General features: G+C 41.4%; 1 protein-coding gene across 10 annotated transcripts in view; it reads right to left on the bottom strand.

The window, feature by feature from the left end:
* TEX14 (testis expressed 14, intercellular bridge forming factor) overlaps positions 1–27,312 on the bottom strand; it is a 105,036-nt gene that overhangs the window by 16,705 nt on the left and 61,019 nt on the right. For 8 of the 10 annotated variants that reach the window (XM_039508354.1, XM_039508351.1, XM_039508352.1 and 5 more), the window contains 14 exons: positions 26,466–26,617; positions 24,526–24,716; positions 24,173–24,323; positions 22,021–23,015; positions 20,215–20,321; positions 17,820–17,899; positions 16,134–16,400; positions 14,556–14,656; positions 12,454–12,573; positions 11,815–11,893; positions 10,816–10,906; positions 8,813–8,875; positions 7,233–7,360; positions 6,593–6,783 (listed from right to left, as the gene is read on the bottom strand). In XM_039508354.1, the coding sequence (XP_039364288.1) occupies positions 6,593–6,783; positions 7,233–7,360; positions 8,813–8,875; positions 10,816–10,906; positions 11,815–11,893; positions 12,454–12,573; positions 14,556–14,656; positions 16,134–16,400; positions 17,820–17,899; positions 20,215–20,321; positions 22,021–23,015; positions 24,173–24,323; positions 24,526–24,716; positions 26,466–26,617 (2,716 nt within the window). Of the gene's footprint in view, positions 1–5,442; positions 6,221–6,592; positions 6,784–7,232; positions 7,361–8,812; positions 8,876–10,815; positions 10,907–11,814; positions 11,894–12,453; positions 12,574–14,555; positions 14,657–16,133; positions 16,401–17,819; positions 17,900–20,214; positions 20,322–22,020; positions 23,016–24,172; positions 24,324–24,525; positions 24,717–26,465; positions 26,618–27,312 lie in introns of those variants that run through there. The other 2 variants (XM_039508361.1, XM_039508359.1) reach the window with 2 other exon arrangements.

Here is a 27,312-nt window from a genome sequence, read left to right as displayed (position 1 = left end):
CAGGCTGTTGGGTTTCACAAATACTTGGATAAATAGCGGCAATTTGAAAGTGAGTTAACGGTAAAGTAAACCTGATAGTCCCTAACGTGGCATTAAGTATAATTTATTTGAATCCCTCTGGGTCTCTTTTCTATAGGGGCTATACCACAGCTATTGGTTATATACGTGGACAACTTCCTGCGATGCCTCTGGGTTTGTAGTACGAGAGGGAGAATACTATAATAAGGTACAGGTGATGTTATCTGCTACAGGAATGGCCTCTAGGCAGGAAAACAGACAAGTTCTGTGGATATATGTTTGGTTATTTACCAAATAGGTAACCAAATAGCAAAGGGGACCCTTTCATGAGTATCATGGCAGATTCCAGAAACTTGCATTTAATCTACCTATCATAAACGCATCTATTTCAAAGATTGTTTCCTTACACAATTTGGCTAGTTTGTCTGCAAGTTTCCCATTCCACTGCCCCTACACTCTGAGGGTGGTGAGCACAATGTAAATGCTGCTCAATGTGGAGAGTCTTGCAGACTTGCTGCATGTCCTGACCCATAAAGTGGATACCTCGGTTACTGTTTATAGAAACAGGGAGACCGAATCATGAATAAAAATCCCTAAACAATTTCTTTGCTACTGTGATGGAGGCAGCCTCTGCACAAGGCAAGGCTCCAATTTATCCAGAGACTATACAGACACATATTCATATGAGCAACCGTTTGGCATGTTGATAAAGTCAATCCAGATATTCACAGACAGGCCCCACAGAGTGGGGTGAGCTGCCGGTTAGTCCGGACTGGCTTACCACTATTGTGTACTACTAGTGTCGTGACACCAGTGTAATCATCCCTCCTTTGCTCACGTGGGCCAAACCATGGGTCACATGAGCAAAGCAAGGCAACAAAGTCTACCATCTAGCTGCTCCATCAGCCCCATCCCACCCTAAGTTCATTAAGGAGGAGAGTTTGAGGAACACTACAAGTTTCATTTTCAGGTAGTTTTGGCTAGCTTCAAAAGCTATTCTCGAGATTTCGTAGTCTTAATTCACTTAGCTGTCCGGCAGTGAGGCAGCAAGGGAGAGGTTGCTAGCACTATCACCTTGCTTGCTTGGAGGCTTTATTATGTCCTCAGGTGGAAAGGTTGTGTTCTTAGTAAGATTCAAAGGCTCAGTGGGTTTGTCAGCAGACAAAGGAAAAGTTGCCACATCTTTACCCTGTCCTTTACTCCTGTTGTCTAGAAGGAGCAACAACGCCAGAAGGAAAGATAGACCGCTCATCAGTCGGAGAGCCATTACAGTGAGAAACATGGGCAGGTAGTCAGTTCTCGGCACTTCACAGCAGTGTTGGTAATTAACAGGATTTGATAAGGGTCTTTCAGAATGAGGCCAGAGTAGTTTCTCACTGGTGGACTTCCATGTAGATTCAGCCTTCTGGTTCCAGCAAGCAGCAGAGCTATTATATATAAAAGACCTAACACATTTCATTAGTCTCTTGCAATAATTAAGCATTGTGTTATTTATTAAATGAATGTCCATCTGAGCCAAAGCCAGCAGGGCACTGTTGATAGTTGCATTGGGTGCCCTGGTATAAATTTTATAAAAGCTTAATCTGGCCTTTCAATTGGGAGTGGCCTTCAAAAGGCATTTAACCATACTAGATCTATGAAGTTGCACAACTTGTTATAATTTTTTTTTCAGTACATTAAGTTCATAATCACTGTTGCTACTCACAGTTTTACAGCAGTTTTGGCATTTGTCTTTTCACAAGAGAATACTTTACTAAAACTAACACATACTTACAATTACAACATTCAAACAAAATTAATCTAAATAATTTTCCTTACTGATTGCAGGCAAAACTGAGGAATTACTTAAATTACTCCCCATATTTCCTGTATTTGTTCCATAGACAGGTCAGGTTTTAATGGTTTCTACCTTTTAACTTCTGTTCTTAAATACATGTTGATTTTTAAATGGAAAACACAAGCCATTTTGGCTTTTCTTTGACAACATAACCGTTGATTGCATAGAGCCACCTTAAGGCTTAGTGTGGGGTTCTTACTACAGCTTCTATTTGCTATTTGTTACCAAACCAGATTCAAAATCTCTACCAAAATTTTATAACACATTAAATTACCTTAAGGATCAAATATTAAATACCAAAATTAACACTAGTTTCTTTTTGTTTGTTTCCCCACACCCCAAACAACACCAATTTATTATAAAAGAAAGATTGTACCCACCATACGTGTTTTTTAACAAAATTGACTATTCTTTATAGTCAAATGATTTTTACTTATATAACCTCTTGCCTGGATTATTCACAGACAGTCTTATTGCTTAATTTCCTCCAATAACTACAGAGTTAATTTTTAACTTTCCTTCTTTTAACTTCCTCAAACTGCGGTTGCCTGCTTGTATGGATCCTTTTTCTTGCTACATTTTTTCTTTTCATGGGCACAGGCATTGTTTCACTACCAATTTAGCAAGGAGAACCCCCATCTATCTATTTACATACACACATCACATTTTGATGCATATTATTTATTAATAACATTTTTATATGTCTAGACTTAATACAATCCTTCTCTGAGCCGGTGACAACCCCTCAGCACTGAAAACAACAGCATGAACAGCACAGTAAAATTCCTCTCTCGGTCTAGTTTGAGAGAGGGTTTACTACACTTTGGGAAGTGGTCCTGCTGGGTTTAGACAAATTTCAGCCAGTTGGGCAGCCCCAATGTGCCCAACCCGGTTGGCATGATCGGCTCACAATGCCCACAGGGAGGGAGAGACTTTAACCAGCTGTTCCTGTTGCAACGAGGAAGGGCTGGGGTCAGTCTGCTCCTTCAGAGTGTCCTTCTGAAAACCTGCCAGGACCTCATTGTGAGCGGGATCAGACACATCCAGATACACACCATTTGGGGTACAACAGATTGCACAATTTAATTCACAAAGCAAATCTTTTGATATTTCTTCCCCTCGGGGCCAGTGGAGACCAGGCAACAGCTCCCTGCCTACTTTCTAGGACCATAATATGAGTATATATACGTGGCAGGAGTGCCCTTCTCTGGCATGGGAATCTACCTAGATTCCATTACGGATACCGGGCAGACAATTACAACCTAGCTGACAGGCATCCCCAAAGGGCTAACTATAAAACACTTAACAGACATGCTAGCACAGTGGACAAAACATACAACAAAACACATCACACCCCTTTGCCTCTCTCACCAGCAGTCAGGGTGTAACGCTCAATTATTTCAGCATTCACTGGCACATCTACGGGCTGTTAGCTTCAATTACTGACAGCTAGTTTTACGGCCCCTCCACTGTCTGCCTATTGCTGACGGGAGCCTTGGCCAACCTTATTCTCTAGGACCACTCGGGTTACTCACTTCCCCAGGGTTCATAGCGACTTCTACCTCGGGTTCTAACCCCAAACCTATAACCGACACAAAACAACCTTCACAATACAGGCATGGCGTTGACAAGGAGTGCACCCTGAGGTGTACAATCCCGTCAGGTCAAAACTTCTTCAGGGGAAATTGCAGTTTTGGATCATTTCTGGTATACCAATTCCATTTTCTAAATATTTACACAGGACTTTCGATCCTTTGGCCCCATGCTCACCACAGCACACTTCACTCAAGCCAATCACACCAGGATGCTAACTCGGGGTTACCACAGTTCTACACTAATGGCCCAACTCGGCCTGCCCTTGTTTCATGGCAGGAACACAAGGGAGCAGGTTCCCAGGCATTTTCCTCTGGCGAACCTACAGGAAAGCGGACAAGGGGGCGGGCTGACTGAACAACCGGTCCCCCCACGTCCCCCCTCCCAGCCCTGGCACCCAGCTTCAAGCCAACGGTGCTGCAGTAGCCTCCTCTCCGAGGAAGGAGGCAGTGCTCAAAGAGCGGTCACAGGGCCATGGGGATATGGAGGAGTAGGGGACACAGGATAGGGAACACACAAGCACCCTGACTGGTTAGCCACTTACCAAAGCCTGCCAGTCAGGAAGCTTTTCAATCTCTCTTCAAGCGGGTTGTGGAGCTTGCTTTCCACAACCAACAACACCGGCTGCTCGGCCTTATACACGCACACAGGCCGCACGGCCTCACACAGCTCGCCAGGGCGGAAACTACCCTGGTCCCTCCCAACCTAGTGGCCGCCCAGCTCTAATAGGCGATCAGTTTTCGGACCCAAAAGGCGTGTCCGAGGGGCTGCCGGCACACGTGACCCCTGAACTCAACCTGACCCCTGAACACCGGGCCGAGGCAAGGCTCAGCCTCAACCTGACCCCTGAACACCGGGCCGAGGCAAGGCTCAGCCCGGTTGGACTGCACTAGACACCCGTTCCTCCCAAACCCCAGCTCGAGTCTATCAAGGCCTAAGTAAGGGCCTCAGGTGTGTCTGACCATGTCCCAAGGTTGGATCCAGCTTGTGACTTACCCCAGCCAGAGCCTACGGACCAGTCCTCTCCCAAGCCCCTGATATCAGAGATTTCAAAGGTCTCTTACCTCTCAGATGGGCCCTGGGGTTGGAAGGAACTGCTCCTCTGATCCAGGGATGTCATCTGTGGATCAAATTGTCGTGGAAAAATTGACCACGCCTTTGATTTTGGGTCAGACACACTGAGGCACTTTTATTATAGTACAAGCATGCATGCAGGGAGAGGGTTAAAACTCCCCTCTGCCTGTTACAAATTTTACCGAGCTTATAAAGTTTAAAACCGCAAATTAGCATTTACTTAAAATACCCTTATTTGGGAGTATCAGTTGTGACATTTGCAAGCTACTTCAGTTTTTTCATACATGGTGTTTCCTTTTATTGTTTCTGGGCAGTTTCGTTGGTAGTCTGCCTGCCTGTAAGACCGGCTCAGCATTCTAGCTGAGCTTCCCAGTTCCCCCTCCTTTCTCTGGTTTCTTCATCACCCCCCCCCCTCATGCCCCTGATATAGACAGACAAGAATTGCAGAAGTTAACCTTTGTTCTATATAGCAATTGGGTTTTGCTAACAGACCTGGGCCTGAAAGGCAGGGGTTAGGATGCAGTTTGCTTCTGACCCTATGGGTGGGGTCTGGATCTATTGTTTACCAAATTGCTCAATACAACTACTTCACATTGTACAAGACTCTTTATTAATTTTCCATTGCTAATATGCTGTTTTACTAGGCCATGTTTCACAATTATCAGTAGGCGTTGGTTCCCCTTTTCTATAGGCCTCTTTAATTACGCCATATCATACTATTACAAATTTTCCACTTGGTCTATAGTAGCCTACTGTTACTTATGCTAAGCCAACTTAATGCTAGGCCTATTGCTTATGCCAAGCCAAGCCAACTCACTTGGGCCTGCGAGACAGAGTCTTGGGGTCTTGTGCATGGGTTATAAGGAGGGTTTAGAAAATCCCCAACACAGTGTTCTGGATGAACAAACCATAATTTAATCTTTAAATGGCAACTTCCCCAATGAATAACTATAAGAAAAGCATTAAGGCAACTGTTTATATATAATCCTCTTGAATAGCAGTCAAACTAATGTTCTGGCACCAGAGTATTTTCAGCTCCAAAAAGATCAGTGGAAAACGATAAGGTTTCCTTGGAAATATGGTGTCTCTATACAGTGAAGGTTTTTTGACACAACAGAACTGATAATGTAACACCAATCCTATGCATGTAGTAAAAGGACAAATTAAACCCCTTAATATAATGGTTTTCTGAATGCTGTGAACATCCAAACTACCCTTATGCCCAGGATGCTTCAATTTGTAACTTGTTTCTTAAGAAACCATTCTTCTTTGCCTGCACATCCTTCCCTAACCCCATTTTAAGACACCCTTCCTAAGTGTAACTTGAAATTTACAAATCTGAAAACTCCCACCTCTTTCTGAGCAGATGTAATTTTCACCCTCACCAAGACAAAGATCAAGGGATTTACACATCAGCTGCAAACTCTACAATACTGATATCTTTTGAGATACCATCTTCTACATGCACACAAGTCTTTGGACTGAGAGCAGGAAGGGACTGATCTTAGTACCAAGAATTCCGTTTCATTCTTGATCAAACAAACTGCTCAATGCACTTCAGATCAAGCAATATAACAGCTAATTTATAGGAGAGCTCAGATTCAATGTAGGATTATACTTTCCTCTTTGCATTTCTATATGCTGAATTGTGTGAGACATTGATGGGTGAGTTGCACTGAGGAGTGAGAGATTTCCTGCCTACCAATAAAATACCAAAAAATAAGACAGATGAAACAAATTACTTTCTCAATTTTATCATGTCCTTCATAGCATATCAAGCCTATTTTGGGTTCACAAATGTTTGAAGATATTATCATACACAATTATACATACAAAGCATATTAATATTCTTATTAAAAATAGAGGATGACATCCTGAGCCCCGTGAAGTCAATAAGTTTTGTCATTGACTCCAACAGAGCTGGGATTTAACCTAGAATCTTTACAAAACTATATGACTCCATATAAGTATCACTTCTTGCAATTATATTAAGGCATTTTGAAAATATATGAGAGGGGAAAGAGTTTGGAATTTAGCTGGCATAAAGGAAGTACAATTTCCTACACTTACAGGCTCAGTCAATCCAGAGAAGTAGGTTTCTGAAGAAAGGAAGGGGGTTTCTGAGTTCTTTCCCTTCTCACGGGCTGTAATGAAGCTACTAGACACTGTTAGGGAAGTCTCCTGAGTAGCCCAACAAGAGGTATCCAGGGGAATTTCATGGCAGTCTCTGCATTTCTTGATGGTTGATAACACTTTTTTTCCTGTGAAGAAAAGGCGAGAGAAAAGCTACCATGTGGACTTTTCTTTTATTTTGTTGTAACTAAGCTGCCGTTGAATTTTAATATACACAGAGTCAGATTTTTAAAGAAATCAGGCATGTAATTGCATGGTTAATTTACATATGTTGTTGCATACCAAACTTTGAAAAAATCTTTGCGCACAATAGTTGCTCCCTACACTGAAATTCAGTGGTATTATTGCTGATTGTGACTGGGATCTACAATTCATCAATGACAACGAGGACACCCATTCATGAATCTTTGACTACTCAACCGATAGACATACTGAGTTAAGGAATATGGAGCAAGGTAAAGCAAAATGCTATTTTTTTAAATAACATTTAAGCTCAATAATCAAAATGTAGTGGAAATCTTGACTCCTAGCCCCAAAGGGTTGAGTAATTCTCTGATCCTCTTCGCTCTGCAGTTACCTGGGCTGAGTGGAGTGCTGACACTAGTTGGTGCATGACTCACTCTGGGTGTTTTACAAGTTATATCCTTACAAGAGTTCTCTCGCTCACATGAAATACTGGACAAATCCTGAATATCTGTCAATGATCTAGAGGATTGATAGTGAAAGAGAGTCAGATGGTTAGAAGATCTATTTTTAACTGTTACCTCCTTACACATTTTGTGTTACTACATCATGCAACTTTCAGGTTCTAGAATGTTGTTTAGAGTTGTTTAATCTTGTTTGGTTTTCTAGAGGGAAGTGAGAGACTCCTTATGACAACTGCATGAGGAGTTCTCAAAAGGCTACAGAATACCTAGTCCAGAGATCCAGAAAAGCTTAGAAAGAGAAAGGATAACTAAGCTACCGACCTTGAGTTTCTTTTCAAAACCTCCTCCCTGCAATAATTCTGATCTACAAGGTGCTCAGTAGTAGGTTACCCTTCTACAAGAGAATGCTAACAAAACTGTCTCCACAGCTCAGGAAAGGATCTCAAGACTTAACGAACAAAAGAGACTTCAGTGGAACAGAGACTAGTTTGGCACTCTTGGTTCTTGCAGCTTTAGTTGTCCTCCAAGTGAAACTTACACACATATAGTCTAAAGAGACCTTGGTGTCTTCTTGAGGGCTTAAGTGCTTGCAGGACTAGGGCCAAACCGAGGAACCCAACATCCCTATAAGAACATAAGAACGGCCGTACCGGGTCAGACCAAAGGTCCATCTAGCCCAGTATCTGTCTACCGACAGTGGCCAATGCCAGGTGCCCCAGAAGGAGTGAACCTAACAGGCAATGATCAAGTGATCTCTCTCCTGCCATCCATCTCCATCCTCTGACAAACAGAGGCTAGGGACACCATTTCTTACCCATCCTGGATAACAGCCATTTATGGATTTAACCACCATGAATTTATCCAGTTCTCTTTTAAATCCCCACCAGCTATACTCTGAAGTTTCCCCTTAAGACTGTGCTTTAATAGGCGTCGTTGTTCAGAAGAGAAATTTCAGCTGTGGACCATTGTTTCAGAAGTTACATGTGACTTTCACCCATATTTTTTTTTCAAGAAGTTCGCTTTTCTATTTAAAATCAAAGTCCATAAGTCCATTCTGCCAAGTGTTCCTGTCCTACCAAAATAATAGGTTAAAAACCTCCATCACATTATTTGGGATATATATTTGTGAAAGGTATTTAACTGGAAACTAATGATTTAAAGTTATTTTGTTTGAATCTTCAATTTAATATGTTCAGCAGGAACAGTGATTCCCTAATACTTGCACTTCTATGCATAACACCCAACTGACATTATCTTTCATTAATTTAATTACTCACGAATATAAAAATACTTAGAAATAAGCTAAGGTCTACTGTAGATGTTTGATTTTTTTGTACCTACCCACCCTGCTTATCATGATGAAATATTATCTCTACAATTTGTATGGCATCCTGTTTTTTAATTTCTGAATTTGAACATCACATTTTCTTACTTTATATAAACAGAAAAATCTTATAATGGTAACGGTTGATTTGCTGCAGTTTCACTATGAAACAATATGTGTCCTTACATATCTTTCTCTTTGAACTCTTTCGGTGTCTCCTTAGATATCATTTCTTGTGATACTTCAGCACTGGAAAGAGAAAAAATTAAGAGCACATATTCATCTATTCTCTTGGAAAACCATGAAAATAAACGTTAAAAAAGAGCATAAAGGAAACCGAAGAAACTGAAAAGACTAGCTCTGTGGGGCTAGTGTGAAGCTCATCAAAATCAGAACTTGCTTAAAGTCTTGAAGCATAGGTATAGAGGAGTAGGAGAAAAGCTGATGTACACAGTAGATATGAATCTGTACTGTGTCTTACACAATCAATGTATGCATTATAAATGCCAGTCGTTTCAAAACAAAACTATTTGAAAATTAAATCAAAACTTGTGTAAGGCTTGTTGTTACTTCCTTTTCCCCACCTTTTGTCCGTCTCTTCTATATTCTAAGCTCTTTAGGACTCTTTCTTATTAGGTATATGTACAACACCTAGTGCAGTGGGGCCTTGATCTTGGCTGATGCCTCTATATATTATTGTAATATAAATAAATGAGAATAATGGAAACAAACACCCCACCTGACAGTTAAACATGGCTACAAGTCTCCAAACACTGAGCTATTAACCACAGACAGGGGTCATGGACAAGTCTACTTCAAATTCTGCCTCCTCCCATCCAGAGGAAGAGAAGTGGACCTCCACAGAGGAGGCAGGGAAACCATCCCTGTGACCTCTGTGCACCTCTGCACCCTGCACCACACTCTTGATCTCCCCTCCCACAGAAGCTGTGCTGCCACTGGCTGTTACATTCACTAGCTACACCCCATTACTCCATGAAAGTGCAGAAGGGGACAGAAAGCTTCTTGAGTCATCCTTGAATAAGGCCCCTACCCAGCCTGAATCATTCCAAGTAACAGCCCAGCAGTGAGAAACGGTGTATACAAATGAGATATTGCATATGGACTTACCTCCCTGCGCCCCACATACCCACACATTAACTCTCCCTTATTTTGCATAGCTTTGTGGATTTTATGGGGTGTACTATAGTACAATCCTTTTGACCAGTGTGTCCTGTACAAGACATGCTCTCTACTATGCAGCAAACTTGCCCAGCTAGTTACTTAAACAGCAAACTGGTGCAAAATGCAGTACTACTTCAGGTGGAGTGAGTCTCTGCCCGAGCTTACCTGCCCACTCCACTCCCCTCCCATACCCAGCTCCATCCGGGATGCGGATTAAAGCAAGGAATTGCCATCTGTGAATAGGGTCTGACTTGTTCCTGGCAAGTCCAGTAAGAGATGAAGTACAACAGGAGGTCCTCAGGCAGCAAAGCCTTGGGAGCCACTGCAATATTATTTGAAATGTAAATAAAAACACAGCAATACAGTTCCAATTAAAAGCCAAGCTGTGGCTGTGCCTCTGTTTGTAATTTATCAGGTGGTTACAGGTTGCAGAAGTTTCACATTTCAAATGTATTAAACCAAGTAAAAGAACATGAACCAACAAACCCCTGTCCATTGCGCTCGTCTACTGCATCCTTCCCCTACCACACACACCTCCTTCTATTTCAAATAGTGAGCTGTGGGTCCGGAGCCATGTCTCTCTTCAGGTTTCTATAGCATCTAGCACGACCACAATAACAAACAGTGCCACCTGCGCTGCAATACTCAGGCACAACACATGGCAAGAGCTCTTGATCTTAATTACCTGGCATTAGTCTGTTTAAGATGGTGGCATTTCAGTATATGTACTACATCTAACATACATAGAATTATTTTTCCTCTTTTAATCATAACTCCCTCATTAAGCAAAGACATGGATGGTAACACAGTAAAAGGTAAAACCTCAACCATCAGGCTTGTGAAAGCACTTTTAATATTTTCTGGCTAGAAAATACATAGATCACCATTTTAAAAAAACACCGTGGACAGTTTATTTGAGCATTAGGTATTTCAGCAGGATTAATAAAGAGAGAGCATCTCCTGTATAACCTAATTTTTGTTTGAAGTGGCATAATAAGTCTTTCTACCTGGCTACAGGAGTATGGTTGACTTGATTCACTCCCACTTCGTTACTGCCAAGGCCTTTTACTGCTGCGTTGCACATAGATATTTTCTCTCCTGAATACAAATAGCAAATGTTCCCTGTTATTGGGTTTTCAAATAAAAAGGTGAGACATAACTTACTGAACAGGAAATTACAACTTTATTATATTTTCAGTTCTTGTGACCTCTGTCTTGGTTGTTCTAAGAGACAAATGCATTTTTAAAGATGCATTTTCATAAACATATTCCAGCTGCCAGCCATCCTGCCAATGGGGGATTGAAGATATTGAAACATTTACAAATCCTCATTGAATAAGGACTGACAAAAGAACAGACATACAATACTTTTCTTTGCATTCCAGATATATTATTTCAGATTTAACAGGTCTCACCCCCAAGGGAAGTCTGGTAATCAGAATATTAGCGTAGATATAAAAACTCTAATTCGATTGCCATGTCTCTTGCTAGTACATTATGCGAAGCTGCTAACTCAGCAATAGGTACAAAAGAAATTGGTCACAAAGATTTCTGGCCGCAGTGCTACAAGTGTATGATCAAAACGTCACAACTCCAATAATTCACTGATTACCATGTATGGGCCTGATCCTACAAGATACCATGCGCCCTCAATTCCCATTAAACTCAGTGGGAATGGAGGCAACCAGGCCCAAATGAATCCAGTTTCAGCTTCCTACTGGGAAAGTTGCTGACCAAATATTACGCCTGCCAACATTTGGCAGTCCTGCACCACAAAAGTAAGGACACAGGAGTATCCACTGCAAGGAGGAAACACAAACAACAAGCATGTATTTAACAGTGTTATTGTACCTATGTTGGTCCCAAGATATGAGAGAGACAAGGCAGGTGAGGTAGTATATTCTATTGGACCAACTTCTGCTGGTGAAAGAGACAAGCTTTTGAGCTTCAAAGAGTTCTTCCTCAGGTCTGGCGACGGTAACCAGAATGTCTAAGCTAAGCATTACCTGACCCTGTATCAGTAGAGATCTGTTTCTGTACACAGGCTTCTTGGGTAACTTCTAACTCATCTTCAGAACTTGAGGTCTGAAGAGACACAATGCATCAAATTAAATTTCTCACAGGCAAGCTGTAAAAGGAGAACTCTTGTCCCTGCACAATGTATACCCTAATCAGTGTGGAAAGAAGCAAATCTTTCAGGAGCTTTTCATTTTTAGGTGCAATAATGAACAGCATGCATTATATCTGACATCCTTCACAAATAATTTCATCTTCTCTAGGAAATGAATAAAAACTGTCTCCCAAAGATGCAACAGAAATGAAGAGTGCTGGGACTCAGTGTAAGAGTGGCCAAAAAAATTTCTTAGCCTAACAGTTTTTAATTTTAAAGTTACACAAAAGCCCTAATTTCCCTGTAAAAAACGAGCCAGGAGAACATGCCTTTTTTTTTTTTTTTTTTTTTTAGGAATAGGGCTAATTGTTAAGGGGTACAGATTTATCAGAGGGCATGGAAAAGAAGTGCTTGCCAATAAAGATGTCACAATAAAGATAGCTCTTTTCCACACCAACAAAAACAAAACCACAAGTGTTTTTATTTGCCCTTAAGCTTGAGATACATTTTACTCCTGTGTAGACTTTGCTTTTACCTCTCGTTCAGAGTTTTCCTGAGCAGCTGGAGAGAACAAATAATCTGGATCAGGAGTGAAAAACTCATCTGATATGTCAGGAGAGGAATTGGGGGAACGAGTTAATTCACTTGAATGTTCCTGTGAAAGATGTTATAAAAAGTCAAAGTTATGATGCCTTCACAACTATGTTTGTATTGTGTAATATACTCTTAGTCAACAACGTTAAATAATAATGTTTGTTATTTTATTGTAAGTTCAGACAGAAACCAATGAGCTTCCTTCACTCAGGCGTATAACTTTTATTCTGCTTTCATTTTCAATAATTCCACCTTTAGGACAGCTATTATGTTTACATTATTTCTCTGGCATTATCCCTTCAGCTATTATGGGACCATTGTGCCGGCAGCTAGTGTTCCATCTTGTGCAGTGGGCCCATCAGGTCCCAGGTAAGCAGAGCTGGAGCTATGTTAGAGGAGTGCTCTGAGAGACCTCCCACCAGGACATTAAGGCCTGGTCTACACTACAGGATTAGGCCAACATAAGCTGCCTTGCATCGACCTAGCTGCGGAAGTATATTCACTTAAATTTGGCTCCTGTCAATATAAGTGCCCCTCAGCACCGATTAATAACACTACATCCCTGAGCAGCGCAGAGTCACGGTCAATGTAATTAGGTTGACACAGTGTCCGTGTAGACACTGCTTTGCTTACCTTGACTGTTACTGGCTTTCAGGAGCTGTCCCACAGTGCCCCACACTGACAATACAATCGATACACATACTCCTGATGAGGATACACACCACCAACACAAGGAGCCAAGTGTGCATATACACAATTTAATAACTGCAGTGGCTGTACGCCGACATAAGTTAGGTCAACATAATTCTGTAGTGTACACGTGGCCCCAGTACCATGAGAAGTGGAACTGTCAATTCAGTAGGTTGTATTCTTCCCTCTAAATCAGTCCAGATGCCTGAAGCAGTGTCAGAGAGTTCTGTACTGCCAGAGGGACTATTTTTCAGACCTCCTAAGGTCATTAAAATAGCCAATTGTATTTTTTGTTGGAATAATTGTCAACCCTGGCAACAGTCCAACTTGGATAATTACATACTGTCGACACTACCTAAATTGCCCTGGAGTTTTTAGTCACTTCCTTCATTAAACTGTTCTAATATGCTGTTAAACCTCCCAAATATGTTGTAAAACAGATCTTGTTGGTCTGCCAGACGTGCTGTAGGGCTCATCTCTTTTCCCAAGCATTTGGGGAGGAGGTGGGTTGGTGGTAGAATCTAGTGGGTTTATGGGAGGAGTATTATTACCTAGGCAATTTAATCAATGAGGGCCAGATTTTCAAAGGTATTTAGGCATCTGAAGTGACTAAGCACATCAGTCATCTAACTCTCATTGATTTCAATGGTAGTTTGTCCCTAAACTGATAATCCCACTAGGTATCTATCTGCATCTTTGGGTGCCTAAAGACATTGGAAAATCTGACCTTTGGGGTATTTATATTGTAATAACTGTCTATACGGCAGAAACTATTTTTATTTTATAAAAAACAGCTCTTGGTGTTTCACAGTATTAAAAAACCTGTAATTCTGCAATATAAAATGTGCATCAAACATTGACTGAGCCATACAATAAACGTACATATTGCAAACTTGAGGCGGGGAAATCTCATCTCTCTATGGGCTTTAAATGCAAAAAGAATGTCTGCTAGGTGTTTTGCGATGCATTCCTGCCTAGTTTTTCTATACTGCAGGCATACATGTGCTTTGCCATCACTCTGTGAAAATTACTTTTAAAAGCACGAATCAATTTCAGATTTGGACATACCTTTTGTTCTACTCCCAGTTTCTTTAGATTCTCAATGTCAGATATTTCATTTGATTGCTGTATATTTCAGCCTACCCTCCCACTGCTCACGTTGCCGTGGTGGTTTATAGACCCAAACAACAAATGGAGGACTCATAGGGAACTCATAGCTAAAAGATCAGCAATATCTGGCTGCCTTCATTTTTCAGTATGCAACACACACAAAACAAATATACAACTACCTGTCACAAAACTAATCTCATAGATTACTAGTAGTAATTATATTTCTTGGATTACTGTACATACACAGCAGGGATTCTCAGCTTCTGTTGGACTGATTGAATTTTTAGGAAGGTTTGCTCCGCACTCTGCTTGCTCATCTTTTGCTAGAGACTGCCAACTTCTGCCTAACAAATTGAAGCATGTCAGAATGGAACACAATTATTATGTAAAGAATAATGTGGCTTGAATGGTTTGTGCAACTGATGGAATATAAATGTGAATAAATCTATGAATAGCAGTAAAGCTACATGATCTATTGGGGAATGGAAAGATAATGACAATTAAATGCCCAATTCATAAAGGCAAATATGTGAATCTTCATTGAGGATTGTCCTCAAAATGTTCTTCTTCAAAATGGCATCCATGTGCATGTCCCTAATTATTCATTTTTGAAAATCTCAATTAGCAACATATTAGGATCTAAGGTAGCACTATGCAGCAACAACGCATTGTAGAAGGACCAAATCTCAGGCTCCATGCACATAAAATGCAAAACCACAGGACAAGTCAGTCAGAACTCTGTCTCTGTCCTATTGCTAATGGCATTTGTCATTGTGTACGGCTTGCCCTATGTGGGATCGGGTCATTGGTCTCATCTGGGGTGCGACTATTTCACTGACAAAACACAGTCATTTTCATCTACAGTTCTGTGTATGTGTCTTTGCCGAGAGGCCTGTCCTTGGTCATTACTCAGTGTGGGTGTGAGGAACATGAGTTTACAGTGAGACATATAGCAGCTGGATTCCTCTTTCGCAAGCGATCAACCTGATTTCTTCATGAGATCTCAGGGACAGAGCCTCCAAGTGGGGGTCCACAGTCAATTAGATATTGATTGCTAAAACTTCCTTTGTGAACTTAGCAGTGGCCTGTGTGTGTGTGTTTCTTAATGTCTCCACACCACATTTAGCAGTAGCTAATCCATTTAGGAAGTGCAGATATAGCCCTGATTGTTACAAATTTTAAAATGGAGAGTATATTAGCGGTGCCTTTGGACCTAGTCACAAGCCCTTTGGAGATCTGCTGTGGTCAATTCAGATACAATGCAGAGGCTGGGGAAATCTGTATTTGGAGCATCTGATGAAGCCACATTAATCTGTTTTGGCTGTAACATGGCAATGCATCTACTGGATTACCTCAGATTATCCCAGACTTGTAGGTGACCACAGCTCAGGAAGAGAGAAAATGAGGGTTATCTGACTTTTTTTACAGGAATCAGATTAACCGTCTGCCATGACAGCTACCATAGCACTGTCCAGTAGACTTGTATAGAAATATGCAGACATTAAAACTGGGGAATTATAGGCATGTGACCCTCTCTATGGGCTCTACCATGACAAGGGCTTTTGTCCCTCAATTCCCATCAAAGCCAATGGGATCTGAGGGAGCTCAGTACTCCCCCGGAAGGGACCCCTTAGTGAATACTTCTCAGTTTAGTGCATAGTCTATGCTCTTCACTGACCTTCTTTAGGGGACAACTTTAGAAGCAATGGTGGTCAATGATCACTCCAAAAGTCAAATAATCTCCAATCTCCCTGTGCAATGCCATCTGTGACCATAACGGTCTGACTGGAAAGGCAGGAAGACCAATTCCATCAGCATTACCTGCAAAACTTCTGAATACAGACTCCAAGTCACTCTCCTCTGACTCATCCTTCCTGCCCAGATCCTGGGTTTCAGTGCCATCGCCTGTATGCCACCTGCCATCCTTTCTCTGCCAGCCAGCACATTCCTGGCCCCTGAAGGTGATATGTGGAAAGGCTTCCTTCACGCTTTCTGCCTCGCTTTCTGAGGTGCATTCACTCGGCAGATATGGAGGGAGAAGTCCCAGCTGCCCAGACGCCACTCTTTTAGCCATTTGTTTCACTTCAGCTAGGCAAAAAGTATATACTCAAGGTTCACCTTCTCGTAATATTGGTCACAAACTAGAGTCTCTCAGTACCCTCCTGCAGAACTCACCTGCAATTTGGACATTCAGTCCTTCCCCTCTGTTGCTTCAGGCTGACTGCAGACTGTCCCAGAGCCACAGCCAAAAGGTTTTACTTTACATTCATACTGGCTAGAAAGCTATTTCTTTTAATGCAAGTTTAAATCCTGCAGACACTGATGGGGAAACCTCTACACATACACATTCACCAAGGAATGTTAGAATGGGATTGTACTGCCATCTAGAAGCTGTTGCAATGACTCACAAGGGAGAAATCCCATTCATATACTTCACTGGATTCATTCCAGGCTGTTCTTGTTACTCCTTCAAGAACTGTGGGTTAACATTTCCCGTAGCATTTCACACCATCTTAATGTGGTTATGCTGAACCCACACATGTTGGATGTACTGGGAACACAGGATTTCCATTCAGTATACAGTGTTTCCTCAAGAGGAAGATGAATGATGCCCTACACGGAAAACGTCCCTGTTGCAAACGCAGTATTTTTTTTTTTTAAACCACAGTAAAAACAGAAAGGAAGACACCAGTGGCCTGACAATTAACCGCCTGGACTATGGGCTCTATCTCGAGTACCCTACTCCATTTTTACTCAAAACTCCCAATGAAGTAGATTGGAGCTGCAGGTGCTCAGCACCTGTGAAAATCAGGCTGCTTTTAGGTGCCTACAAAGGCTTTATGCTCAACTCGATGGCATTTCTTGGTCTGTCTGTCTTGCTGTAAAGTGATATTTTTTGAACATCACATGCGATCAATTCCAAAATTTCAGGGAATGTTTTAAGTATCAATGGCCAAACCCCTCTTAATGTGGGGGGGAATTAGAAAATTGAGAGGGAAAAAAATGGGGGGTCGCGTGAAGTGGTGGCTAGCTCAAGCACCTGTAGACAATTGTCTACAAATCAAACAACTTGTTCCTGGCACCCATTAGCACTTTCCAGCATAACAATACTCCAAACTCCTCTCTGCCTCTCCTAACTGGGTTGAGTGACACCCTGAATGACTGATCTCCACACAGAAAGAAGAATTATTAGAGGGGAGGGGAGAGAGACTGGGAGACCCTGATATGGGAGGAGGAGAAGGAATGGGGCGCACAGAATCTCTGGCTGGGAGGGAGTTGCAGGGAATCCCTGCAGCAGAGGGTGATGAGAGAGTGGCACACAGGGAGCTTGTCAGGATGGGGGGAATTAGGACGGTCTAAACACAGGATGATATGGGGGGATTCTAGGAGCCCCAACAGCAGCATAAAGCTCTTTCATGAGGGACAAAAAGTCATTGGAAGGTCTAATAATGTGTTTCAGACATGTTAGTTAACTCCAGTGTTTAGTCAACATTGCCGTTTACTCACTCTTCCATTCTGACTGCACCATCCTTCGCTCCTCACTTCTCCTTGTGTTATAAATTTCAGATGCTGATTTTGGAAATAACCTACAGGAAATTGTAACAAGTTGCATCAAACAAATCTCTGTTAATAAATACAGAAATGTATCATTAACCATTCCCCAGTTAGCAAAACACCAAGAGCTTTGGGATGCAAAGTCTACCCTTTCAAATTATATCAGCATAGCTATGTTGGTTGGGGTGTGAAAAAATGATATAGCTATGCCAACAAAACTCCAGAGTAGATGCTTCTGTCAACACAGGTAACACTGTTTGGGGAAGTGGTGCTCCTACACTGTCAGAAAAACTGCATCTAAACAAAGGGGCCATGCTGGCATAGAGTCCACTGTGTAGACATAGCCTAGGTCTCACACCATACAGGTTCTAAAAACCCCTCAGAACTAGCACATTGATTTCCCAATGCCTAGAATGCAGTGGATGAGTTAGGCCCATTATGGATTAGCATGACACCACCAATGCTTTAGAATCTGATCCCACAAGGTGCTGGGCATCTCCAAAGGACAAGCCAAAAAATCTTGGCATTATGCCTTCCTCATCACCAAGTCCTGCTTTGAGCAGGGGGCTGGGCTAGATGACCTGAGGTCTCTTCCAACCCTAATCTTCTACGATTCTATATGATTCTAAGTGTCATAGATTTATACTCTGTAGGTCAATCAGCCAATCACTTGGCACCTCCATTTTGGATACCAATGGTCCCATTATCAATTCCTTGGCTACCCAACTATTAACCTGTCTCCATTCTAGAGTGCAGTGACTCATATGACTATGTCAGCTATTTCTGACCCATTACAAATCTTTCCCATTTATTGTCTGATCGTTTATTTCCTTAACAAAGGGATTTTGATTCATAGGGTCACCTTTACTTACTCTTTGATTATTTTTTTCCCAAAAAACCTAACAAGTTAGTGCAACATGGTTTTTCCTAGCTGGTTTAACCTTATGAAGTCATTCTAAGGTTAGCGCACGTGTCTGGTTCTATTCCCATTCCCAGCTCTGCCATTGACTCCATTTTATCATTTACTTTGATGTCTGTATGGAAATATCAAGTGCAGAGAGATAAAAAGAACAAAGTACAGCTTACCTCACCAGGTCAGGGGAACTGCATACAATGGAGTATAACGCTGAGGTGTGCACTAGCTGCTACTGAAGGGCTGCACAGGTGCTCTGTGCTTTGCCACTGGGTTTAAAGGGAGGATTCAGTTTCCACCACCCACATCACAAGGATTGATCCAACACCCATGGAAGTCAATAGAAGTCTTTCCTTTAAGCTTTGGATCAGAATATACACAGGGACCAGGATTTGGCCCTTGCTATCTACACAAACAAAAATATGCTCATCCACCAAAAATATACTTATTTTGTTGTACTTTAAAGGGGCCAAGAAATAAAAGTAATAATTAGAAAATAACTCCTTTACCTGTGGTGCTAATGGCACCTCAGAATTAAACATTTTAATTAAAGTAAATGTTTGAAATGAAACATACACAGGTTGAGAGGGAAGGTACTGTACATCTGGGGTCAGGCTTGGGGTATGGGGGGTTACAGATATCGTTTGCAAGGATGAAAAGATACATACATATTGCATAACTGGCATAGACCCAGATTGGGGTGTAAGGGTTTTTAAAGTATCAGTGGATAAGTGGGCTCGGGTACGCCACCCATGGAATGAATAAGGAGTCCAAGTCAGTATCAGTATCAGTGGAGCGGATAGGTACATGGGTGGGGTGCATCCCTTGGTCCGTTACAATTAAACTTTAAACATCCTGCTTAGTTGTTGATAGACATGCTATTTGGAAATTTAAAAAAACCTTCAGTGAGCTGTGACAGTGAAACTAGACTCGTTTCTTTAGTCAGTTTCACAGTTTAAGACTAACTCACTTGGCACTGTCCCTTTCAATACATTGATATTTCCAAATACAGGTTATATATGCAAACAGATATTCCAGTGTAAGTTACAGAAAAGTAACTTAAAAGCTTTTGAAACCATTTTAAGGTGCTGACATATCATTTATCACATTAATTCCTACCTGTTTCACCTCTTGGCTGGTAAGCACAGATCCCAGAGGGACAGGTATTCTGCACTGACAGATTCTGACTCCTTATTAAGCTCTCATGGTAGATATCTTGTCAGCTCTGTAGCTGACAATGAGTCTGTTTCATGGAAGGCTCTTAATTGGATGGATGGCTTTTTCCTTGCTGAGAAAAACTCAATGCCAGTTTTAATCCTAGAGGGTTCTCCTTTTGACAGAGGTTTTAGTGGAAGGAATCTACAGGAATTTATTTCTTTGTGACTAGAAACTGTGAAGTAACTAGTCATTTGTGAAGTAACAGACAGAACTCACCATTTCTCTTCCTCGATTCCACTTCCTCCAGAACTTGAATCAGTTCCTCTATGGTGTTGCAAGTTGACATTTTTTTTCCGTCTTACAGCCACACGTGAATGCAATTGCTGAAAAAATCAGGCCACCAAACTATGACCCAGAGTTTGCCTGGCACTATGTGCTTATTATTAGCTTAGTTTTCTCTAAATGCATACAAAGGACTGGATCCTGCACTCTTTATTCATTGGGCTCCATTTCAGTGGCACTACTGACATCAGTAAGGGTGGCAGGTTCAGACCCTGGATTAGGACAAAGTACACTCTAAATCTCCTAACAGATTCTTTATATACTAAAGGGCCCAAGTGCTTCCTGGGAATTGCTGGTGCTAGACAACTTATGGAAATGTACATAAATCATAGAATTATAATACTGGAAGGGACCTCGAGAGATCTTCTAGTCCAGTCCCCTGCACTCAGGACTAAGTATTATCTAGACCACCCCCAGCAGGTGTTTGTCTAACCTGTTCTTAAAAATCTCCAATGACGGAGATTCTACAACCTCCCTAGGCAATTTATTCCAGTGCTTAACTACCCTGACAATCAGGAAGTTTCTCCTAACTGCCAATCAGAGGTTAAGGAGAACAATTTTTCTCCCTCCTCCTTGTAACAGCCTTTTATGTACTTGAAAACTGTTATTTCCCCTCTCAGTCTTCTCTTCTCCAGACTAAACAAACCCAATTTTTTCAGTCTTCCCTCATAGGTCATGTTTTCTAGATCTTTAATCATATTTGTTGCTCTTTTCTGGACTCTCCAATTTGTTCACATCTTTTCTGAATTGTAGCCCCGGAACTGGACATAATATTCCAGTTGAGGCCTAATCAGCGCAGAGTAGAGTGGAAGAATTACTTCTCATCTCTTGCTTACAACCCTCCTGCTAATACATCCCAGAATAATGTTTGTTTTTTTTGCAAGTGTTACGCTGTTGACTCATATCCCTCCTTCAAACCCATTTTTTTAAACTAACAGTCCACCACTTTCATGCTAAACATGTTAAATCATTCTTTCAACATCCAAAAACACCTATAAGTCCCCATGACACGACATCTCCGGTGTCTGTAACCCAAACAACACCTCTCCCTCTCTGCCTGCTCTGACGCATGATATTCCTCCCTCCACCTTATGACAAGATGTTTTCTCTACTGTGCCACTGGATTGGTCTCAGTTAAATGAAGCTACAGGGACCTTGTCTGATCGCAGTATCTGTGAAGCATCATGCATACCAGAAGGCTACTCAAATAAATAAAAAAGCAAAACAACTGTATGTGCAAATATAACTAAGGCCTCCCTAAGCTTTTACACATGGGCATTTTCAGCCATCTTCAAAATCAGCCTTTAAAATTTGTATGTTCAAGCAGATTTGTGCACACCAATGCAAAAATTATGAGCACAAAATTAGAGGCCAGTTTTTAAACGTATGACCCAGGTGATCTTGCTACATGTACTATCAATTACAAGACTCCATGGGATGCAAGTTAGCAGAATGTTGCCATAAATAAAGATGAAATATATGTATGAAAAGCTACTATTTTGATAAAGCAAAAAAAAAATTTTTTTTTAAATCAGACATTACTGCACTCAGGACTAGACTGATCATTTTCTGTTCAATGCACAACATGTATAGTACACAAACCTTCAAATAAGCAATAACCAGTGTCGTCTTTTGAAAGAGCATCCAGACCTGTGCATCTTGTCAGTGCTACCCGCTTGGTATACAACCTAGTTATATGATTAATAGCCATATGGCCAGTCACCCTCCTCTCCCCTTTACCTGATAGTTTGGCACTATTCGAGCCTCAGTACTCTTCACCATGTTGGAGCTGAAATCATTCTGGCAGTCATCTTTATTCTTACGCCTTTGATCAACGCACTCCGTCTTCTCACTCTGAATTGCTCTTGGTTCCTTCACAGCTTTTGAGATAGCCTGGAAATGGTCAACCTCCAAAGCACTTTGCGCCCCAGGCACTCGCAGTGGTGGTGGTATATAGTTCCTTGATGGAGGGCCTACTGCCTTCCACAAAAAAGCATCAGCACCTGACAAGGGGATCTTGATATTTTTGAGAATATCATCAATTTTATCTAAGTAGCTCTCTATGGACTTCTGCTTAGAAACTTGCTCTGCTTGGATTTCCTTAAGCAGCTTGTGTTGGTTTTGAACAGTGTCTAATTTGTCTAATTTCACCTCTGTTCTGTAAAGGGAATCTGTTGCCTGCCGCAATAAGGTCTGAGAAATCTTGAGATTAAGGACACATTTGCTGATGTGCTGCTCAGTTTTGGATGGGCTACGCACACGTTCCCTGACATCTGCTCCCAAACAGCGCAGCATGCATGACTCGGAGGCTTCACTTAGTCTCTCTACCTCCTCTATACTGTACTCTGTACCCATTTCTGAAGAGCTGCCTTCTTCACTAGAATTTGGCTGCTCCACTAACTGTATTTTAGGAAGCGGAGGTAGGATCTGGGAGATGGCCCTGTCCTTGTCTACATTTTGCTGTTTTATTTGATCTTCCAAAGCATGATCTACTCCAGCTAGTTCTTCCAGAACATCTTCATGTAATTCTGGATAACATGCATAGATTTCATTGATTTCAAAACTACAGAGGCTGTCGTCCACCTCGCTAACACTGTAGGTCCTCTGGAGTTCAGAAGCTATATCTTGGCTCAGATCCTGTATAACTGGCTGAATATAAGTTATACCCTCACGATCTATAATGGTTTCTTTTTCAGCAGGAGAAACTGAACACCTTGGTGCAGTAAAGCTGCCATCTGAAAAATCAGATGTTAATATTAAGCTACTCTTTTAGGCCTCCATTATACATACTGCTTAGACATTTAAAATATCTTTTTTTTATTTGAGTAGCAGCATTCAACCCCTCTGTTTACAAGCATTTCTATCATCATCACACATTATCTTGAAAAGTAGACCCTGTTTAATGGGGTCTGGGAGGGTAGGACACTAGGCTTATGCCTTATTCATTTCAAAATGCACCGCAAGATCTTTAGTACTGGAAGAATCACATTTTAATAATTAATGTCCATTTTCCTTCCTCTACATATGTAAATGACTTTTATCAGAGCTGGCCAGAAAATGGAAATCACTTCGCACAAAAAAATTCACCTTTTTTAAAATAATTTCCTCCCAGACCAGAACAAACCAGTCAAAGATAGGACATTTTCATGGGAAGGGATTTCCAGAAAGATTCCATTTCAGGAGAACCTAAAAGAATTTTTTCAGCTTGCTACTCATCTGGAATGCTCTTGCGAGCTTCACTTACCACCTCTCCACTTCCCCCCCAGCAAAGCTGTTAGACAGGCAGAAAAGCAGGGAGGCAGAGAGCCATCATTTCAATTTTCCCAATGAAAACATCAAAAATTTTCAGCAAAACTGAAATGTTCCCATGGAAAAAAGGGCATTTTCTGTCAGAAAATAATTCCAACAGAAAATTCCCAAACAGATCTAGCCTGGACCCTATGGTTCCACTACAGAAGCAAAAGGAGTATATGGGGACTTTGCATATGGGTCCATATTTCCTGCAGCCTATGGAGCTCTGAGAGCTGAGGTGGGTCCATAATTCTCTTCTGCAGAGGGAGGGTGGCAATAGCAAGGATCTACTGCAGCCCTCTGCAACCTGTTAGAGGGGAGTAAGGAAAGAAGGGGAAACATGTCTTGCCCCAAAGCCCTATGGGAATTCCTTCCAACAGCTGTGCTAGTTCCACGATTTGGCTCTAACTCAGTGGAGTCGCACCTTCCAAATGATAGGACACACTTTACTAAAACTTCTACTGGCCTATGGCTACTGGCAGCACAAATTTGTTTGAGTGCCAATGGCCAAGTTGTCAGGATTGGTCCCCCAATCCTGGAGGGATAAGAGAAAACACCAGTGTGAAGGCTCTTGACATGCCCCCCAGGAATAGAAACGTACCAGTCTTTGTTATCTCCTCTCCTTGCAGCTCTAGCATTTCCCTCTTGTAATTAGATGTGGACCTCAAACAGATGTTTATATCTGGAAATATGTCATGCCTTTGTGCAGCTGAGCTTTCATCAGAGCGACCAATTCGAGACTCAATCAAGTCCTGTAACATAAGGAAGGTTGTGAGTGGAAGTTTATGTGGCATTCCAATGTCTTCAGCTTTTATTTTAAACTGATTTGCCCAAATAAACAAAAGAAAACTCAGACCCAGACTTAAACATAACAACTTGACCTCTAGGAGACAATTAACTCTGATTAACCAAATATGATTTTAAAAGCATAATGGCTACAATCATGAGAGTCACCTTTAAATCATTCTTCAATATATAGCGAATATCCTGAAGACTCATGGAGCGGTCGTTTTGTTTAGGCGCTAGACCTGTCTTTACAATGTCATAGTACGGGTTAGGAAGCCTGACATCCGTTTCCAAATGTTGCCCAGAAACTACGAGTTCTTTAATACCTGAGCCTTCAAGCCCATTCCAGGGAAGAGTTTCTGTAAGACATGTAACAAATATTGTCTGGTTTACAGCATGGCCCTAACCAAGGAAGGGGAAGAATCACAGAAACAACTGCCACTGTAAATCAGACCAGCAGTCCCTCTAGTCCAGTATCCCGTCTTTGACAGCCAACACTGGATGCTTCAGAGGACGCTGCCAGAAATCCCCTAGTGGACAATTATGGAATAACTTGCTCACAGGAAATTTCTTCCTAAACCCTCTCAGTAGTTGTTGGTTTATCCCTAGGATAATTTTTTTCATCTCATCTGCTATAACTGTGGATGTTCTCATTATCAATATAAAAGTCTAATCCTTTTTAGAATTTTAATAAACTCTTTACCTCTATGATACCTTGTGGCAAGGAGTTCCATAAGTTAACTGTGTGCTGTGTAAAGAAGGATTCTCTTTTATGTGGTTTAATTTGTTACCTGACATTTTCATTGACTGTCCTCTTGTTTTAGCATTATGAGAAAAGGTAAATAGAAAGAAGTGCCTCATTTACCTTCTGTAAACAACCACTGTTTGCTCACCTCCTCCTCTAACCTCCTCTTTAAACAAAGCAATCCCAAGTGTTTCAGTTTCTTTTCATATGAAAATCTTTCCAAGCTACTGTCATTTTTATTACCCCTCTCTGAGCCCTTTTTATTTCTGCTATATAATTTTTCAGATAGGATTATCAGAACTGAACATAGTATTCCAAGTGCGCACACCACACATTTGTATCATAGCATATTTTTAGTATAATGTTCTATCCTGTTCTTTACAGAGCGTAACATTTTGTATGCTTTTTGGACCAGCAGTGCATGTGGAGTTTTCATTAACTTCTCCACAATGATGCCTATGTCTTTATACTGAGTTATTATAGTAAATTTAGATCCCAGCAACATGTACCTTTAATTCCAATTATTCCTTCATTCAACGGTGATTGTCATGCTGGAATTTCATCTGCCATGGTGTTGCCCATTTAGCTAGGTAACAGCTTGAAAATTCCTCCCAGTTTTCTCCAGTCTACACCAGCCTATCTAATCTTGTGCCATCTCCAATTTTGTCATCTCACTTTCCCCCCATCATTGGTTAATGGTTCTAGTACAACCCCATAATGAAATTTTGATACATTGAAACAAACACTTCTAGGCAAATTATGTATTATTTCTTCACTGTCCCTCCAGAAACTTTGCTGAATCCAATGTTTATTTCACTAGTTTAAAAGGGTGCTCCTAGCTTCTCCCCAAATATCATCAGGTTATGCAGAAGGTTAAAGGAACACATATCATGCAAATAAGACATGTGATGTCTTCTTTTCTTTGCAACTCTTTCCCATACGAAGAAAACTTTAATCACTAAAGGAGCTTTGCAGGAGGGTATGCAATCACCTAAGGAGATTGCACTGACACTTCATGTATTCAGGGTACTCTATGGTAACTCAGGGTATATCTACATTGCAATTAGAAACCCACAGCTGGCCTATGCCAGCTGACTCTGGCTCAGGCTGCTGAGCTGTTTAATTGCTGTGTAGACATTTTGCCTCAGGCTGCAGGCTGAGCTCTAGGCAGCTGGGCCCCTCCCACCTCACAGGGTCCTAGAGCCCCGGCTCCAGCCCAAGCCTGGAAGTCTACACAGCAATTAAACAACCCCGCAGCCCAAGCCCCTCAACCCTGAGTCAGCCAGTACGGGCCAGCTGCAGGTGTCTAATTGCCATGTAGACATACTCTCAGTGACAGAAGTCTAAACCTCTTTAATTATACCTGTTAGGGCTTCCTGCATTACTATACAGAAGCTATAAATGTCTGATTTGACTGTGGCGGCCTTTTCGAGGATCACTTCAGGAGCACACCACTTATACAGCTGGGCTGGGACAGGAACACGTGTGAGATCACTGTGGTCTCCTCCATCCTTGCTGCCAGAAGAGAACACAAAACAAGGTCAAATTTGGGAAACCATAACATGTGATGAGTAGCTGGTCTATCCAGTGTAGTCAGAGACAAAAGGATTCGATAAATCATGTTAAGACTGGGAAACAAACCAACCAATGTCAACTGAGTTGGATGTTTGATTAATTCTGTCCAGGTTATTAAGTTAAAAATAGACCTACCACTGCAATGCCTCCTTTGGAAGCTCTGACGGTGTGGGATCCAGCAATTAATGTCTTTATTTTCATATATGCATTTATTTTAAATGATCCATGTTATACACAAAATTTACCAAAAAAAGCAAAACCAGCTCAAAAGCAGCTTTTTGAATGAACATTTATAATATTGTATAGAAATAAACAGCTTGTACTGGCACATTATAGAAGAGACCTCTGTTGGTAAAAGTGAGCTATAGCAGTCTATTTCAAAGCTTTATCCTCAAATAAAGACAAACCAGAGGTTAAAGATGTCCTAACTATGGGGTATTTTTACAACCAAGTCTTTCACTCTGGTCAGCATTCATAGCACAAGTGAAAGACTAGCGAGTTGTGCCATCTGGCTTGTTTATATTCATTTGGCAGTGTAATGCCAGTACTTCTATATGATTAAAAGTTAATGTCCCTCTACTCTCCACACAATAGTTACACCTCTTTCTTCTTCATTTTAAACTGAGAATAAGTGT

This window comes from Mauremys reevesii, linkage group 20, assembly GCF_016161935.1.
Source record: "Mauremys reevesii isolate NIE-2019 linkage group 20, ASM1616193v1, whole genome shotgun sequence".
Lineage (NCBI taxonomy): Eukaryota > Metazoa > Chordata > Testudines > Geoemydidae > Mauremys > Mauremys reevesii.
The sequence above is the reverse complement of the archived record's forward strand: the minus strand, read 5'-3'. Positions and strand labels throughout refer to the sequence as shown.